Source organism: Acanthopagrus latus, chromosome 9, assembly GCF_904848185.1.
Source record: "Acanthopagrus latus isolate v.2019 chromosome 9, fAcaLat1.1, whole genome shotgun sequence".
Lineage (NCBI taxonomy): Eukaryota > Metazoa > Chordata > Actinopteri > Spariformes > Sparidae > Acanthopagrus > Acanthopagrus latus.
In genome coordinates this window covers 4,860,762-4,879,092 of record NC_051047.1, presented here as the reverse complement: position 1 = coordinate 4,879,092, position 18,331 = coordinate 4,860,762, and the positions used below count along the sequence as shown (strand labels likewise).

Sequence of the window (18,331 nt, the reverse complement as noted above, 5' to 3'; positions counted from 1 at the left end):
AATGTTAAATAAAAAATATAAATATTATAAAAGGAGCAGCTAGTAGTAAATGATGTGGATCCAACTGATCAGCACCGATAGACTTTTGAGGACCAATGCCACATGGTGCTTCGAATACTTTGTGACCAGAGAAGCTATAGGGGTCTAGAGCTAACTGAGATAGCAGGAGCATCAGAAACTGAGTCAGTAGCTGATAAACCCAAATTCTCAAAGATATTGCCTGCAGCCACAGAGTGCTTGTTATAGGCATCACACTGTTCTTGTTTGTCAGTTACTTTGGTAATACTGAAGTGTGACGATTGGATACAGTCTTAAGTCTTCTAAAATTTTGCTGGATTTCCACTACAATCGGCTAAGTAAGAAAAGCATTTCCTTGTGCATTCTGATCCTGTTACCTGCTCCTGCTGGTTGCATGGAGCAGGACCTTCTGTCTGCTTTTGAACCTAATAGACTTTTGATCTTTGATTTGTGGAAGCTTACATCCAACATGTCCTGCCCTGTGTCTGCATTTGGGTGACAGTACGTGCTGGTCAGTCATGGACTTGGCATGAAATCTTCATGACATGATTTTGAATCTTATGCACCTGTGTGAAAAGGACTTGTGCCGTTTTTCCCCTAGCACGTTTTGCCGTCCAAGAAGCGCTGATTTGCTTTTCCACCACCAGTTGTGCTGCAGAGCGTAGAGCCGAGCTGAGCTGGCAATGGACCTGCTCCAGAGTAGGGCCAAGCAGGGCCCACCCCGCCTACATGCAGACTGAGGTGACTGCAGCCAACCTGTGGCAAACACCTGTATCCCTCTCAGATCGATACTCAGCTCATGTCTGTGCAAGAAACCTGAGAGAAAGACATTTTTAAAAGTCAGTGTGTTCAGCTCTGAGTACTTTTGTGGCTTCTAACTGAATCTTTTCAGTTTCTCTTATCCTGTTTGTACCTTCAATCATCTGCTGTGTTTTACTGCTTCATCATGTTCACTTTCAGCTGCTTCAGGAGTCATGTTTAGTTACTGCTGGTGAAAACACAATTTCCTGTAATCATGCTTCAAAATAAAAGCTTTTAAAAGAAGTTATAGGAAATGAAACAGGTTTGTAACTGAATTTGCGAAGTCACTTATCTGTGATTCTCAGTAGTATCATTGGTTTAAGACACACAGTCAAGCAGGTAGCCCAGTTGTGGTGGAAATGCAAAATCCCCTCCGTGCAAAAATTAAAAGAACACACTTCAGGGAGTAGGTTATCACATGTTTTTTTTTTTTCTTGTTTTTTAGCAACACGTTTGTTTCTCAAATTTATGAAGGAAAGGCTGGCTCCTCTTCTTTCTTAGGATCCTTGTCCATCCTAACCCTTCTAACCCTAACCCTGAGGCCTGCCTTGCCTAAAACCTTTCAGTGAGCCTTCATTAAACTGTGTGAGGTGAACACCTGAAACCAGGCTGTCACCTCTCGAGGGAACTTGCCTGAACGTATTCACAGGCTGAAGGCCTGTTGGTTGTTATGCCCCTTGACACCAATGGCAGTCTCACTGGCCCTGTCAGGGGTTTCCCATTCAGTGGTCTGTCTGACACCTCCTTCTGGTTTCCAGATTGGGCCCAGGTGACACCTGTTTGTAATCTGCAGCAGCTCCTTTTACTCAGCTCCAGTTGTCTCTTGTTTCTGAGCTCCAGCATTCACCTCTTCCTATGCTGCAGCATGCCAGTGAGCCACTGCTACAACAGCCAGCAGTTCTGTGGTGTAGAGGTCCTCATTTATTGTACTGCAACAGCTTCCTGTTTCCCTGGCTCGACCAATCATCTGCTAGTCTCCCAGCCACCAGCGTCCAGTCCTGCAGCCCCCTCGCAGGCCTCCAGTCCTGCTCTAATCTCCTCCACCAGCTCTTTTATCTCGCCACCACAGTCATGTGGTTTATGTAGCGCTCAATCCCAACAGCTCTGTTGACCGTAAACATGGGCACAGTTTTGAAATGCTGTTTATTTGTAGATGTTATGTCAAATTGAATGTTGAATTTTAATAATCGAATTGAATCAAAATCATAATAACTTTAACTTGCTGTTAATTGTGCCTAACAAAATGACGAAATGCGTAGCTCTAGTTTAGCTGAGGACAGGACTTTTTTAGGATTTGTAATATCCAAAGGTGTTTTTGAGAACTTAATAAATGACTTTAGAGAACTCACAGAAAACAGCCATGTAGTCAGTCTTTATGTCAAAAACATACATTTAGTCATGAAATTGGTACAGTAAATAAAAGTTGTGTAATTTCAGATGGAAGGATGGTGATCCTGTCACGCTGTGTCGCAGTGTAAAGTAACTGCACATTGACTTCAGTGCTGAACTTAGAGTTTCAGAGGCATATATGCTATTTTACTTTTTATCACACTGCTGCTACATTCTTGATAACTTAAATTATAATCAAAAAAAATGTTATGTTTTTGATATCATGGATGAGATGATCACAGATCACATACAGTAAATTGCTCCTCCTTTGTCAGCTGCACCATTAATGTACATAAACATAAATGTTTATACCTGAACAACAGACATAAAATCAGCAGTCACTTTTACTTCTAGTACTGTTAGTATATCCTGCAAAAAGGAAAGATCTGAGTAGTTCTTCCACTACTGATTTACACAATGTATACAGTCATGTTCATCTCTTGCCCCTGTGGTCAGAGGTTTGGTCAGTAGCGAAACATAAACAAGGATAGCAACTGCATTATATAATATAGCCAGGGAGAGTGCAGATAAGTTTTTTCCATGAATGAGCAGTCTTCAAAAAGAAACTCATTCGACATCCTACAGGCAGAGACGTATGTCAGAGAGCAGGCCAGGAAAGGCATGCAGGGACTGAAAGCGGCCGGTGCATACTCCACCACAAAAACAGGAAGAAAAGCAGATCTGGGGCCTGGTTAACAAAACTTAAAGTAAACTTTGCCAGAAACTGCTATTACATTTAGGTAAATGTCAGCACATTAACATCTGATTATGGTAAAGTTAACTAATGAAATGTGATTGACTAACTAATTGCAATTATTACCTTACAACAAACCTTAACTACAGTTGGCTATGTAAAATACCATTATTGAATGGATTGCTGACAGGTCACTTAATGTGTTCAAATGTCAACAAACTGTAGTCATTTCATCATCTTACCTGCCATTGTGCTCGAGAAACACAGAGAATCACAAGAGTTCAGTGCTGGAACTATCCAATGTTCGAACTATTCCACATTCTCTGATCCCAGCAGGAGTCTATGGTGTCCCAACACTCATATTCACCGGCATTGGGTCCACCTACATCACTGGCCTCCAAGGCAGCTCCATCTGCCTTACCAGCATCCAGGCCTTTGTCCAGACCTGCGCTGCCCATCTATCTTGTCCCCTGGTCATCCATCCGTGGCCTCCTTCACCGCCCCTGTCTTGCCTTTCCTATCTTCAGCTCCCAGGCCACAGGGAGTCCCTCCTCCAGACCCCTTCCACCCACCTAGCTTAGTGTTCCAAGGGAGAGCACTGTGAGAGAAATTGCCGTGACCCAGTTTTGTCCCTTGTATTTCCTATGTTTCCTGCTTCCCTGTGCTTCAGCCTGTCTCCCTGTGTGTGTCTGTGGCGTGGGCGTGGCAGTCCCTCTCTTGAACTCTCCTGGCTCCTGAATCCCTGCTCAACCTTCAAACTTGTCATCGATCTCTGTCAGTAATCTGTTCTTCTTGTTAAATTCCTAGATTGTATTTTTTTCCCCCTTGATTGATTAATTTGTTTATTCCCCAGAATCTTTCCCTTTTTGCCTGCTTTTACCTGCTACCTGAGCTCCCCTGGTCCCACTCAGCCATCATCTCCTCTCCACTTGACTCTCATCTCCTGGTAATATATAATATATGTCATTACTTTGCCTTACCTCTGTTTCTGTGTCCTCTGCTTGGGTCCACCCTGCAACTTCTCAGCATTCAAAGCACAACGCGATTCTGCAGGTTTCTATGAAACAGTCCTAGATGATGTAAGAAAATTATTTGACACATTTAAAAAAGTCTTTTCAGACCAATTCCAAGTTTTATCCTTATATTTACATTTTGTGTATCAGCAATTATTGTTTGTTTTCATGCATATGGATTATTTTGTGACTTACTGTTTATTTTGAATTTGAATCAACCCAATCATCATAATAACATGTCTAACTTTGAAATGCAGAGGATTCTGCTGGGATGTTATCATGATTTAAAATGCTAAGTTATTCACGTGACCCCAGTCTGACAGAGATTCAGCTTTCATTGGCTTGGTGAATGATCTGTACATCAACAGAGAGATATATATGGATACCACTGATGTAGGAATCACAGAAACAGTATGCCCATGTGAAAAACACAGATAGCGCGCAGAGGCAAGAAACAATTAGCTGCCGTTCAAAGGGATGGACGAACATGAGAAATGATCAAAGCGTGAGGCTGAAACACATACGTTGGGACAGGAAAGGCTGCAGGGACTTGTTGTTGGTTGCAGGGTAACAGATGAAAAAGACTCTGCTGTTCCAGGCATCTTCTAGCAGCCAGAAGAGGGATGTCACATTACTTCTTCTGTGCCCTGCCAGCTGCTGCAGGGAGAGTGTAGCCGGGTCTGTCAATAGCAGCAGCAGCAGTCAATCTGTTTCCAAAGCCCTGAAGCTCAGACAAAGAGAGAGAGAGTGAGTACAAGTGCATGTGTATGGAAGCATCATCAGTCTGGTTTGTTGTATAAAGGCTGTTCAAGCCCAACATCTCTGCCAAGGATGCTTGATGTGCTCAAGAGTCAAGGTTATTACTACACGACTAGCAACTGAAGGTCAGATTTTCAACAGCTTCAATACCAGTTTTAAAGCTACAGATGTTATACATTCTGCTATAAGAGGCGGTTGAGGCACACAGACATCTAGTGTTCATTTGACCAGTTATTATTTATTTATTTTTTCAAACGTAGTCCTGTCCTCCCTGAAGTTTTACTTTTGTCATATATCATCATATTTCGTCAACCTCATTTTGCTTTATGAAAGCTGTTTCCATTTCTCTTGCTCATCAGATTATACTGAACATTTGATCAATCCAGCCCAGCCAAAAATGTTTTTTTTTTCTCATTTTGTACTACTTATTATACAACAGATCATATAATGTTATGACTACCTCTCTAGTTGGCTTAATACAACTTTATGAAAAGAGCAACATAACATGTCATTAAATACCTTAGCTTCATTGAGGTGAGCCTTCAGGTGATAGTTGGGGTCTCCTGATGTGGGGTTGTTTATCTCCAGTAAGTGTATTACCTGTAATAGAGGACTGTCAGCTCTCCATCTGTGTAGTAGAGCATTGTATTGCTGAACAGCATCAACAGCAAGACATATTTTAGCCACCTAAAAGAAAACAAACCTAAAGATATATATAGCTTTAAGTGAGCTGTGTTTTTTGGAAAGTTTTGGGGCTTTACATTGCTGTGGCAAACTGGGTGATATCCAGTCTAAACGTCTGAAAGCCTGTGTCTGTTTGCCCTCTTTTCAACAGTGTCACAAAAGAGATTTGTCTTGTCATTTGAATTTTTTTTTTTTTTTCAATTGTAGGTTGTAAAGAGAAAATACAGATTAATGGAAGAAATATCTCTAAGTGTCATTGCACTGGTAATGAAGAGGTCATTTCAACACATTTAATATGAGATGTCCCTAACCCTAAATATGCTGTGTACTGCTAACAAAGGGACATCATAGTAAGAGCAGTTACACATGAATATATAACACAAAATTGTGCTTACTGCTGTAAAGCACATGTGCAAACCCTCATAAACACTGTAAGCTGAAGAAATAAATACATGTGAGGCTTCATATCTTTGCAGTGTATGTGTCAGTTGTTGCAAACTTGATAGAACGGTTTTGTATTTTTCGGTCGGGTGGTTGATGGTTCATCTCATGACCCTGCGGTGGGATTTATTATTGCAGGCAATAAGTGGTGATAAAGCTCCTGATACCTATCCTCTCTTTTTTGGTAGCATGGTGCAAAATCTATACAGTACAAAATGTGTTTGTATGGACATGTTATATTATGTGTGCTGTGCTGTGCTGTGCTGTGCGGTGAAGGCAATAGAGGAAAGAAAATATATGTTCTGATAACACTGACCAGCTCTTTCCTAATTTCTGACCACCGATATTCCCAATATCAAATTAGCACATGACATAGGCCCTGCTACTCCCCCTTTTCAGCCAATCAAATGCTAGCATTACTTGCTTAAATCTTGAAAAGGCAGCTTCTGGGAGGCAAACTGGGATTATGAGGGTTGATTGATAAATTCATGGCCCAAAGTCAATCTGAGCTCACTTTTTTTTCAACATAGTCCTCTCCCATATTTACAGTCAGTCCAGCAGCTGTTGAGCATGAAAATCCCTTTTTTGTAGAGGTCATCGTCTTGGACCTCCAGAAAGTGGTCCACAGCTGGGATAACATCATCGTCACTGTCAAAATGGTGAAAACTGAGCTCTAGTCTGACTCTGTCAAATCAGATGAATAGATGGGTGTTTGATGAGTTCAAATCTGCATTCCTGGATGGCAGCCATCGCTACAATGCACTTGTGAGCGTATTCTCAGACAGTGCTGCATCCAAAATAGAAATATCATAAAAGGGATTAACTTCAAACTTCCTGCATTAGCATTCAGTGAGTTAACCACATGTGAGCAAAACAGGAGCTTATATCTCATCTCATCACAGATATCGTAGTGCCCGAAACAACATGACCGCTGCAGCGTTTCCAGTGACAGGACCTTTGTCATACACTAAAGGCACTAAAAGTACTTGGTTAAGTTGATCAAAATTATGTATGCATGTTATTTCAAGATATGTACATAATGAACCTGACTCACGCTATGTACGAGAGGAAACTTTGATACTGGTTTCACTTTGTAGCTCTTCGTACTACTTCATCTGACCTCGTCCTTTGCTGGCCACTAGAGGATGTCCCTTGACATATAATACTGTAATAACATTGTGAACACAAGTGCAACAAACTCAGTCTTAACTTTCAAGTCACGTAAGCTCTGGGCAGGTCCGACTGTTTGACATTAGTGATGGTCAGAGATAAAGTCTAGTTCCACTGCAGATCACGGCTGATTATCCTCACTATATGTCTACCTTACAGCAGATATTCAGAGAATATATGATAAACCTGTTCTGTTTCACAGAACACATTTTAACTCCACACAGCAGCAAGAGCACTGGTGTTAAATAATAAAATGTAATGATGCTGAATTGCCTTGGGCTGCTTTGGTTCCATAGTTACTTTTGCATGCTGGCTTACCACCACACTAGTCAGGGCTTACTGGAACACTTGAATAGACTAAAGCTGCTATTAATGTTATAAGTTACACCTACGCTTTATATAATCACATTGGTCTCCCACTGATGAATACGCACTGATGAATTCACAAACGTGTTCCATGATTTATGTATAATTGACCCTCCACTCTCCTCCATAATTTTCTCTGCACTCAAGAACATGCCCATGCGATTGGCTGAAGTGAAGCTACATCTGATAGGCTACAGATGAGGGTTCAAGTTAAGTAGGTAAAGTGTGAGCTCCCATTACAGCAGCGGAATCACACATCCGTCGAGGTCGCTCATATATTACCAACCATCATCTTAACACATATAATCAATTCATTGTTATGAGTATTTTTTTTTATAGATAACTGTTACTTTGATTGGCTTTACACTACTGTTGCAAGAAGTGTGCTGCATCAGTTCCTGCTGCTGCTGCTGCTGTGTGTGTGTGTGTGTGTGTGTGTGTGTGTGTGTGTGTGTGTGTGTGTGTGTGTGTGTGTGTAAATTTAGTAAATTCTAAATCATTGGTGCTGTCTTGTAAATTTGGCGTTATATACTATACATGCAGAAGTTTCTTTCCAGTTTGTAGCAGCATTGCTGTAAATCCTTTCTGTTTAATGTGTTTCAAGTGCTTCCTGTCTGAGGACGAGGTTCTATCAGCAGCTGTTTGAACGTGATTTTACCATTTACACCAGATTTATTAAATGACATAACATATTGACCGTGACCATGTGACAATTTTTAAAAATCCAGTCAATGTTTTTCTTTTGAGAAAAAAAAAAAGTGGAGAATGTCACCAGACTCCATTGACAAAATGCTCACTTTTGAGACTTGCTGCATTAGGAAAAATGTAAAAACTTTGTGAAACACTGTCTACAACACATTCTAAACTATTTGGGCCCACTTGTTCATTCGGCAAATGTTATAAATGAATACATTTCTATATTTATGTAAAAAGATGTTGTATCGATTTGCTCTAGTGGGTTGTGGGTTTACTTATATCTGCCTACTGAGCGGGAAAAGAGATCTGATCACAGAAAGATTTGTCTATGCCAGGTGTGAACTGACGGGCTTGAAGCTGCCCACTCAAGATCGGGTCACTGAGGACAGCTGGTAAAAACTCATGATCAGCCTCTCTGTCTCTCTCTCTCACCTGCACGGCTGTTAACCTACCTATCAATCTCTGCTGCAATGTCAGGGTTAGTTATTTTAGAGACCCCCTCAAAGATGGATAATTCCCTTAAAAAAAAAAAAAGAAGAAGAAGAAGAAAGAAGAAAAAAAAAAGTATTTGTGAATGGAGCAATGACAGGGGAGTCTCAAAGCACAAATGTAGGTTAAGATATGAAAAGCAGTTTTTAAAGCTGAACAGTGTGTAGATAAATGTACTTACATCCAAATAAAAAGACAAAATGTATATTTGTGGTTTGTGTTTCAATTAATAAAAATGTGTGCATGCATCAGAAATACATTTGTGAGCCTTTTTCTACGATATCTAGTTTTCATATACATATAACACTTTTTTTTACATAGATACAACAATGAAGATGTATGTGTGCGCTGACAAATGCTAACATGGACAGTCATATATTGTATATATAAATCATGAATAAAAAATTAATCTTGCGACCCATCTGATTCCATCAGGCTTTCCCTGCAGTGTCAAGTCAAGATGCCTGTCGTGATAAAAAGTCCTATTGGTTCCCACATTTCCAAAGCACAGATATCTTGCAATCTGTCCTCCACTGTAGTTAAGATCACAGCAGCGACCTCCTATCCAACAGGCATGCAATCTCTCTGAGGTGCTGTTAAATAACAACAAGATAGACAGAGATTGAGGAGCACAGTTCACAGGTTTCAGAGGGCCCCGCCGCACAAACAGCCATATATCATCATCATTATTCTGAGGGGCTGAAGATCAGTGACAGGAGGGCATACAGCCAAATCACATCACAAGTGACATGATAACACAACAACAGAAAGGTCATCACAGTGGGGAATACAGAATCAACGCGATGTGATGGTGGTTACACAGCCGAAAATGATTGTGTGGAATAAAAAGCACAGGAAGGTGGATTAAAGTGATCTGATTTATTTAAATAAATGAAACACAATTAGATGGATGGCAGTGGTCACCTTGCTCAAATGAAGGTTGGATATGGCAAAATTGCTTTTTCTTCTCATTTGCACGGGTCACACATCCTACTTATCTGCTATGATTAAATTGGACAGTGACAGCAAAACTTTGAAGTGAGCGCCCAGGTATTTCCTTATATATCTCTGGCTAACTAGACAAGGCCTGTAATGCATGTTGAGTCAAATGGCTGAGGTCAGCTGGTGCTGGTGGACTGTGGAGCAAATTGAAGTATGATTCAATCATGAGAGGAGTTTTCGCTCATTTCCTTGAGCCAAAAGGAAATTACTTTTTATATACAGTAAAATTGCAACAGCAAATACGTTGTGAGAGAAATGAAATGCTGCCCCAATTACAATTTTTTTATCAACATAATTAGGAAACGGTTTAATACAAACTTATCTCCCAAGCTGTTAATGTTCGTACTGAATGTTCACTGGCAACCTATTTAATTTATTTTACCCACAACCTTCGCTTGAAGTAATGTAAACATGATTAATATGTTTTATGGCTATGTTTAGGAAGTCGCGTCTCGCAGTTAGGGTTAGTCAAAGATAGGGCTGAGTAAAAAAATCGATTCAATCGATTTCGGATCGATTTCATTTAAATTTTGCAATATCGATTCATAGGGCATGAGATCGATTTTTTTTCCCCCATGAACCCCAGTGGTCTCGCGCGCGACGAAACCGCGGCGCGTTTACGCCCGGTTCACGTTCACAAGCGTGCATACACACAATGGCCGATGCAAGTAAAACTCCGCTCAGCAAGCCGTCCCAGCTGAAGTCTGAAGTCTGGAACCATTTCGGATTTAAAACAACACCGGACAAAGAGCTGGATAAAACCAAAGTGGTTTGCAAGATCTGCCAAGCGGAGGTCAGTTATTGTAGAAATACTACAAACCTCAGAAACCACTTAACGAGGTATCACACTACGCTAACATTAGCTTCCGACAACAAGCCGTCAGGGGCAAAACAAAAGAAACTGAGGGAAACACTAACATTACCAGCCGATTCGCCGCGAGCCATAAAGATAACAGAGGCCATCGCAACTTTTGTTTGCAAAGATTTACGCCCGTACTCGGTAGTGGAAAACGAAGGCTTCAGGCGACTCCTTCAGGTGCTCGAACCACACTACGTTATGGTGCAACGTAAACATCTGACTGAAACTGTTATCCCAATGATGTATACACGTGTGAAAGACGACATCCTAACGAAAATGCAGTCAGCAGAGAGGGTCGCCATAACCTGTGACACCTGGACATCACTGTCAACGCAGTCGTACATGACAGTGACTTCTCACTACATCGACAACGAGTGGTGCCTCATGTCTCATGTGCTACAGACCACCGAGGTTCTCACGAGCCACACTGCTATTAATATAGCCGATATGTTGACGGGGGCCATACAGGAGTGGGGACTGACCAGCAAAGACCCAGCAGTCGTGACGGACAACGCTGCAAATATGGTTCGTGCGGTGGAGATAATGCAGCTAATGCACGTCGGGTGCTTCGCGCACACACTGAACTTAGCCTCACAAGCAGGTCTAAAAGTCCCAGCCGTGTCACGTCTGCTGGCTCGAGTGAGGCGTATAGCAACGTTCTTTCATCGGAGTACGATGGCAAACCACATACTAAAAGAAAAACAGAAGCTGCTTCAACTGCCAGCACACAAGCTAACAGTAGACGTTGTGACGAGGTGGAACAGTGCACTGGACATGCTGGAGCGCTTTTTAGAACAACAGCCAGCCATCTCTGCCACTCTCCTTTCACAAGACGTGCGCAGGAATGAAACAGATCTGTGCACCTTAACAGAGGAGGATGTAACGATTGCAGAAGATTTGGTGCGGGTCTTGAAACCAATGAAAGAAGCTACACTGGCCATGTCGGAGGACAAGCAACCAACTCTGTCCGTCATCGCCCCACTTCTCGCCCTGCTGCAGGAGGCCTTGACCCCCAGCATCGAAGACTCCACCGTGGTGAGGGACTTGAAGGCTGCTGCAAAGAATAACTTGAGGACAAGGTATGCTAAGGTCTCTCTCTCTCTCTCTCTCTCTCTCTCTCTCTCTCTCTCTCTCTCTCTCTCTCTCTCTCTCTGTGTGTGCAATCGTCAGTGGTAGGCCAAATCAAAACATTACAAAAGCAAAGTTTTGTATTTTATGTGCATTTTTTCCTCATTTTACTGATTACTTGTAGTAGTTAGTAATTTGTAGTACATGCACTTTTTTGTTTGTATGTGTGAGATTGTATATTTGTATTGTATGCCATGTTTATCCTCATACTGTGATAACAAAAATAATTTATGAAATGTCTTTAAGATATGATGCGCAGAAGGACATATTGTATGCAGCATCAGCGCTGGATCCTCGCTTTAAGGCCCTACCATTCCTGTCTGCTAAAGAGCAAGATGACACCTTCTCCAGACTGCAGACTGAGGCTGCCACTGCTGCACGTGATGTAAGTATTTTTTTAAAAAGTGTGCAGTTTAATAAGAATGTTTTCATTGAGAATTAAAATATTCTCTATTGGATTATAAGGAATATTATATAATTTAAAAGAGTTCATGAATGATTTTCAGTCTATTTATTTCTGTTTTTGTTTTTTTTCTGTCTTATTCAACAGCAAAATACTGATGGTAATGATGCTGATGAAGGAGCTGAGGAGATGGGGGAAGCGACTACGCCCAAGAAGCCCAAGAAATCCAGCACCTTGGAGTCTCTTCTTGGGGCAGTCTACTTACCAACAGCAAAGGAAAATGGCCATAAAACTCCAGCCATGAAGGCTGGAGATGAAATCAGAAGATACAGGGCAGAACAACCTGCTGGGCTGAATGAAAATCCTCTGACCTGGTGGAGGTCAAATGAAAGGGAGTATCCACTGTTGGCTCGCCTGGCGAAGCAATACCTTTGCGTCCCAGGGACCAGTATTGCGTCAGAGAGAGTGTTTTCAACTGCAGGTGATATTGTCACCGCAAAAAGGAGCTGCCTAACCCCAGATCATGTCAATGAGCTCCTTTTCCTAAACAAAAATCTCACAATTACCAAGTGAGAACAAAGTCACAATAACAGGGCTTGACTAGACAGTTTAAGTTTACTTTTAGTTTTGTTACCATTATTATTATTATTATTGCACTTTAAGAAACAGTGATGGAATGTTGTAGTTGAATTATTTGTCAAGATTGCACTTTTGAAACTTGAATTTTTTGTTTACAGGTCTAGTTTAAAATGTCCAATTCACAAGCTTAAAACCTGTTTTGTTGAAGATAAAAAATAAAGTGTATTTTGTAACACAGTTGAGCCATTTTCATTATTTATGAGAAGATTGAATCGAATCGAATCGAATCGAATCGTGATTAATCGATTCAGAACCTTATGAATCGAAATTGAATCGATTTAGGAAATTGGCCACGATACCCAGCCCTAGTCAAAGATCAAGGTCATGGTTAAATATAGAAACAGTTAATATTTAACATTTAATCAACATCACATTATTTTTCCCAACCTTAAGCCATATTCCATTACCGCCTACCATCTTCAGCTCGCATGTTGTACCAAAATGTAGGCATTTCTTTATTAGGGCAGTCATCACCTCTGGACATAATACAGGAACCAATTATGTTCCAGTGATAATATAGGTGAATATAGATGGTTCATTTATGTAATCAAACTTAAGTTAATGGTTATTTTACCGTAAGCAATTCAATGTTTTATAAACCATGCAGTAAGCAATTGTTTCTTGAAAAGTTACAACTGATGTTAACAATACTTTGTAAATGGTAATAAATACCGTGTCATTAATCCATAAACATTATGAGGATGACCATTATAAGGTTACAGCTAATGTTTAGAAACCTTTATATTGAATAAATGTTTAAAGCATTCCATTGTTTACGAACAGGGAAATAACTATTAGCCTATGTTTACTGTATTATTTATTTATTATACAAACTTTAGTCATTTATTTTTTTCCACATGTGCAAATTCTAATCAAGATTTGGAAGAAGCCAGTCACATATAGTTTGGAATTCACTTTAAAAGAAGAAGAGTTCTTATACTGGAAACCTTCACTCTCATTGAAAAATAAAGGCCAATCACTTGTAAAACACTGTCCAGTTCACACGTGACTTTATGCTATTTTCACATCGATATTATAGTTCGCTGTAAAACTTGACAACTGCATGTGAAAATGTGTGAGGAATTAAGATGTGAGGAAGCAATTAAACCTGATTATTTTTGCTCCATTTTGTATTTATCAAATGACAATCCACTATATGTGTCAATCATATCAAGATATTTAAAGTCAAAGTTGAAATTGTGAAAAGGCACATTTCACTTGACTGTTCCATAAGGGTTGTGTATCATATATAAAAGATCTGTACAAAGACCTGTCTCAGCCATAACATCCAAATCAAGCTGTTACACACAACAGGCAGGCTGTGCTCTGAGCTGACAGAGTGCAGGACTACAGCTGGATGTGGAGAGGTGATATCGGTGGAAATATCAACGTGAAGTTGCCGACCATATCATGACCATCTTTATGCAAATTCAAAAACTACACTACAGACATTCATTTCATGATGCAACCCTGTCTTGTTCAAATAAATTACCTTGCTAAATTCATTCACATCTGTGGTCCCCGGGCAACAGACACAGATGACATTTTTGTTAAGATAAGGGATTTAAGTAAGATAAATTAAATCTGTACTATAAAAACAGAATTAAATGACAGTATATATTCACTGTATAACAGTGAAGGGGGACATGATTGGATTGATACTAGACATGATTTCATCTTCAGTTTAAAATCAATAAAGCTGCAGTACGTTTGTACATAATAGGAATAAAATAGTTTCAAAAAGACATTCATTCATTCCGCAATTAATGTGGCAGTTAAGAAAAATATGTTTTGTACATCCAAAAAAGTTGGCAAGCTTCTTGTAAATATTGTTTTTTTTTTTAATATAAATATATTTTGCGCCTTGCTTTGTTTTCTGTCAGCTTTATTTGATTGGAATCAGCGCTGACTTTACTGGGGATCTTCAAAAAGCAAGCAGCTGGTCCTTGAGGCCACTACAGGGTGCAGCTGCTCGACAGCCTCTTCAGATAGAAACATCTGTCACAGTGAATATCTTTGATCTGATATCTTTGATCTTTGATTTTTTTTGTGTTAAATATTAATATTTAATTGTAATAGCTGATTATACAACATCTATTGTATTAGAATGCTTAATTGCTTGTGTTTGTTTGTTTGACGAATGCATAGAACAATGATTTGTTGGAACATCCCTGGTTCCCATGGTTTTCAGTGCTACTAATTCATCAAAGCCTTTACGGTCACTTGCAACAGCATCACAATATTGCTACCACTGGTCACACCTTAATGATCTGAGTGTTTTTGAAGGCCTCAGTACCTCACTGCTCATCCGTCACCATTCACCATCAAGCTGTTACAGCTCAGCAGTAATGGTGTAGCATTTCTATTCTGAAGGTCACTTACCAGTTTAAAGTGACAGGGGAAAGCGAGAGGCCTGTGTGTCATTCCGGGCCAATACCAGTTTGACATCTGCTTCCCTTGACGTTCAATCACTGTGATTTTCTGTTTCCCACTCAGCCTCTGTGATTCTGCAGCCCAGCTCGGCTCAGGCAGGTGGGAAGTGATGAATGTGGCTCAGGCGCAGGCAGGTGGAAAATGATGAATGGCAACAATCACACCTGACCATCAGTGGAGGCTGCACAAAGCAGCAACACAAAGAAAATGATTATCAGAGTAGCTCTGTTCAATCAGTGACTCCTTATCCTTATGATGTTTATATATATATATATATATATATATATATATATATATATATATATATATATATATATATATATATATATATATATACACACATACACATTCTTTTTTACCATTTAACCTGAAAAGACATACGTTTCTACCAGCAGGATCAATGTGGAAACAGTAATTTAATTTTGATTCTCTTCATTTAATAACTATACAACGAAAAGCTGTATAAAAAGATGCAGTCTGATTCAGAATGATTCAGTACTCAAAGTCAATACTTCCTTTCTTCTCTTCTAGAGTCTTTATAGTCACTGATTTTAGTTGAAAAAAAGCCAGGTTGGTATTTGTGGCCAAGCTATTGAGAGAATTTCAAAAGCTTGTTATTTTCGTTAGAAAATCTGAACAACGCAAAGCAAAAATCTAGTTCTAGGTCAGTTTAGAGTGAAGTGCTGAGATTCCAAGGTTGATTCTGATAGATCGAAGTCCACGCTGATGAAAAAAAAAAAAACATACTCTGGTGGGCGTAACATGTCAGGGTTTATGGTATTCGACACCTGTGTGTTGTTTTGAACGTCAGGGTATTTGAGCAGATAAGCTTGGTGGGGAATTTGATGGCATCCACTTTCTTTCACTCGCGTTGAGCATGAGTGAGGAGTGACTGAAGCTTGTCTTTGAAAATTGTATTAATTGTATCATTAACAAGTGGCCGCTGTCATACATTAAGCAGCCATGACATGCAGACTGAGGATAAAGTTGATGGTTAACATTGGTTTTGTCAGGCTCGGACAAGGAGAGAGGACTCAGATGCAGAATGGCAGAAGTAAGGTTTTATTGACTGATTGCAACTCTTCAGCATGAATGACAAAGCAATAGGCTATGAAATGCTATAAGACAAACGGAACACACAAACAAAAAACACAAATAACGAAAAGCGCTCCCGAAGGAGGAATCCTACACTGAGCTGAAATCTTTAGCTATGAAACTTAATCAGAAAACAAAATCAGTCCGAAGAGGTCAGCACACAGGCTATGAAACTTACTACTCTAAACACGGCAAAAGGTACAACAAAAAGCGCTCCACAAGGAGGAAAACAAAAGACTATCAAACAGTAATACTATTAAATCAAAACTCTAACCAGAAAATTACAAAATCAAAATCACTCAGCAAAAGAGGAACAATACAGAAAATAAAACTTGGTAATACTTAACTCGAGGCAAAGGCAAGACTGTGATACAGGGCTTCAGTACACGACAGAGGACGAAATACTTTGACGACGCAGACAGGGGAAGACAAAGACTTTATACACATGGGGGAGGGGAACACAGGTGAAAACAATCAAGGATCAGGGATGAGGTCAAGGGAAGGGCAAGTGACCTGAAACGAGAGGAGAGTTACCTTTCAAAACCAGACTGATCTTGGTTCAGACGAGTGTTTGAGTATCATTTCAGAAAAATTATCCATTCATAATGCATATCACATTGAAATTCACTTACAATGCCCATGCTGTTGTAAACAAGAAGCAGTCTGTAATGATGAGGCAAGGTGGTATGACTGCCGTTCACAGTACCCTCCTGGATAATTCTATTCTTATCAAAAACTTTTCAAAAGCATGCATTTAAGTTTCTCTTTTCCTTCACTGTACTTTTAATGTCTGTTTTTATTGTTTATTGTTTTTATTTTATTACATGCATTTTGTAATATCCATGCTGTCAATGTACAGACTCAAGTATTTCACCCTATTCTGAGTTCATGCTCATAGCCATGTACTCATGTACTTTTTCAGTTGGACCTTTCTCTATAATTCATTTAAACTGTGTAGACATTACAGCAGAATCACCTTTTCTTTTAATGTAGCAGGCGACCTTAATGTTAAATTAAAGCTGCAGTGTAAACACACTAATTACACACTGAGCAGAGCTGTCACTCGCCAACAAATGTTGCATCAAAACAAATCAGTTATTTACAGCACAGTCAATATTGCTGTTGGGTTCAAGCTGAGGACGAGATCCTTCGACATGTGCTCTGTATTCTGTGTCCTGAAACAGGAAGAGGGTACAGGGGCCACTCACAATTTGTTTTGCTGCTCCAAAAGCTGAAAGCTGGGTTTGTAAATCCCTTCACTTTGGCGGGAGTTTTTGTGTGTTTTTTTCCCTCCCAGTGTTTTTTTCTGTTCATTACCTCACCTGTCCTTTTCCATGCTCACTCTCCTCACCTGAACCTGATGTCTTTGTTCTCCCTCATGTGTTGGTCAGATCGCTCTGTGATGTACCCTGTGATTCCATCAGCCTCTGTCCGTCTCTCCGTGATGTTCTGTAGTGTTTCCTCCAGTGTCTCCTCCTGCATCTCCCCCATTGGTATGTTTGGATTTTGATTCCATGATTTTGATTTGAACTTCGCTTATCTGTTGCACTTTAAGCCTTTTAGTTGTTACTTTGTTTGTGGGCCTTGTGTCTAGTTCTCTTGGTTTTTGTAGTTTCATCTTTGTGTAATTGTAGCAGCATAATGCATTTGTATCCGGGTCACTAATTGAACACCGATGGTAGCCACTCACTGTAGGGGGAACGGAGTATAAATGCAGCAGCCCTCCCCGGCTCTCTCTCTTTGCGCTCCTGTCTGATGCTTCACTTCAGCTCTTCAGTAGGAATGTACGCTGCTTGTCGCCTCCACTTGGCCAGGTGTTGATCCTTTGTTCTTATGGTACATGTATTTAGTGCTGCGGAGCGGCTGAGCTGACGTGCCCCACTTGGTGTGCGCTGGTCCCCTTGGGTTGTGGTGGTAAGTGTCCTCCCTGTCTACATGATCTTGGTTGATAGCTTTAAAGCTAATGCTAGCATGGTTGCAGGTGAATGCTGGTAGCCGCGTGGGTCTCTCCCTCTTTCACCATCTTGTGTTTATATCCGATCCGGCCTCCAGGTATGTTGTTGTTTTACTGTGGCGCTTGAAACCAGTATGGTAGGCCCATTTTAATAGTGTTAATTTTGTTCTTTTTAGATGAGATGTGACAGCCATTGGGCCGAATGATCTATGTGACATGAGAAACGTCACGATCAGCTGACCACTGCTGCGTTGTCGCTGCTCTGCCTCTGCTTTGTCAGTGATATGCCACTGTTTTA

General features: G+C 40.3%; 1 protein-coding gene across 1 annotated transcript; it reads left to right on the top strand.

Moving 5' to 3' along the window:
- Positions 1-10,007: 10,007 nt before the first annotated feature.
- Positions 10,008-12,728, top strand: LOC119025888 (E3 SUMO-protein ligase ZBED1-like). The gene is made up of 3 exons (XM_037109901.1): positions 10,008-11,460; positions 11,756-11,894; positions 12,060-12,728. Exons 1-3 carry the CDS (start codon positions 10,178-10,180, stop codon positions 12,483-12,485), a joined length of 1,848 nt encoding a protein of 615 aa, XP_036965796.1. The 5' UTR covers positions 10,008-10,177; the 3' UTR covers positions 12,486-12,728.
- Positions 12,729-18,331: the final 5,603 nt, after the last annotated feature.

What these genes read in the sequence shown, in the direction of transcription:
- LOC119025888 (XM_037109901.1), top strand. Translation starts at nt 10,178, where the DNA reads ATGGCCGATGCAAGTAAAACTCCGCTCAGCAAGCCGTCCCAGCTGAAG. An exon ending in AAGAATAACTTGAGGACAAG is followed by an intron (nt 11,461 to 11,755) that starts GTATGCTAAGGT and finishes AATGTCTTTAAG; the next exon opens with ATATGATGCGCAGAAGGACA. An exon ending in CTGCCACTGCTGCACGTGAT is followed by an intron (nt 11,895 to 12,059) that starts GTAAGTATTTTT and finishes CTTATTCAACAG; the next exon opens with CAAAATACTGATGGTAATGA.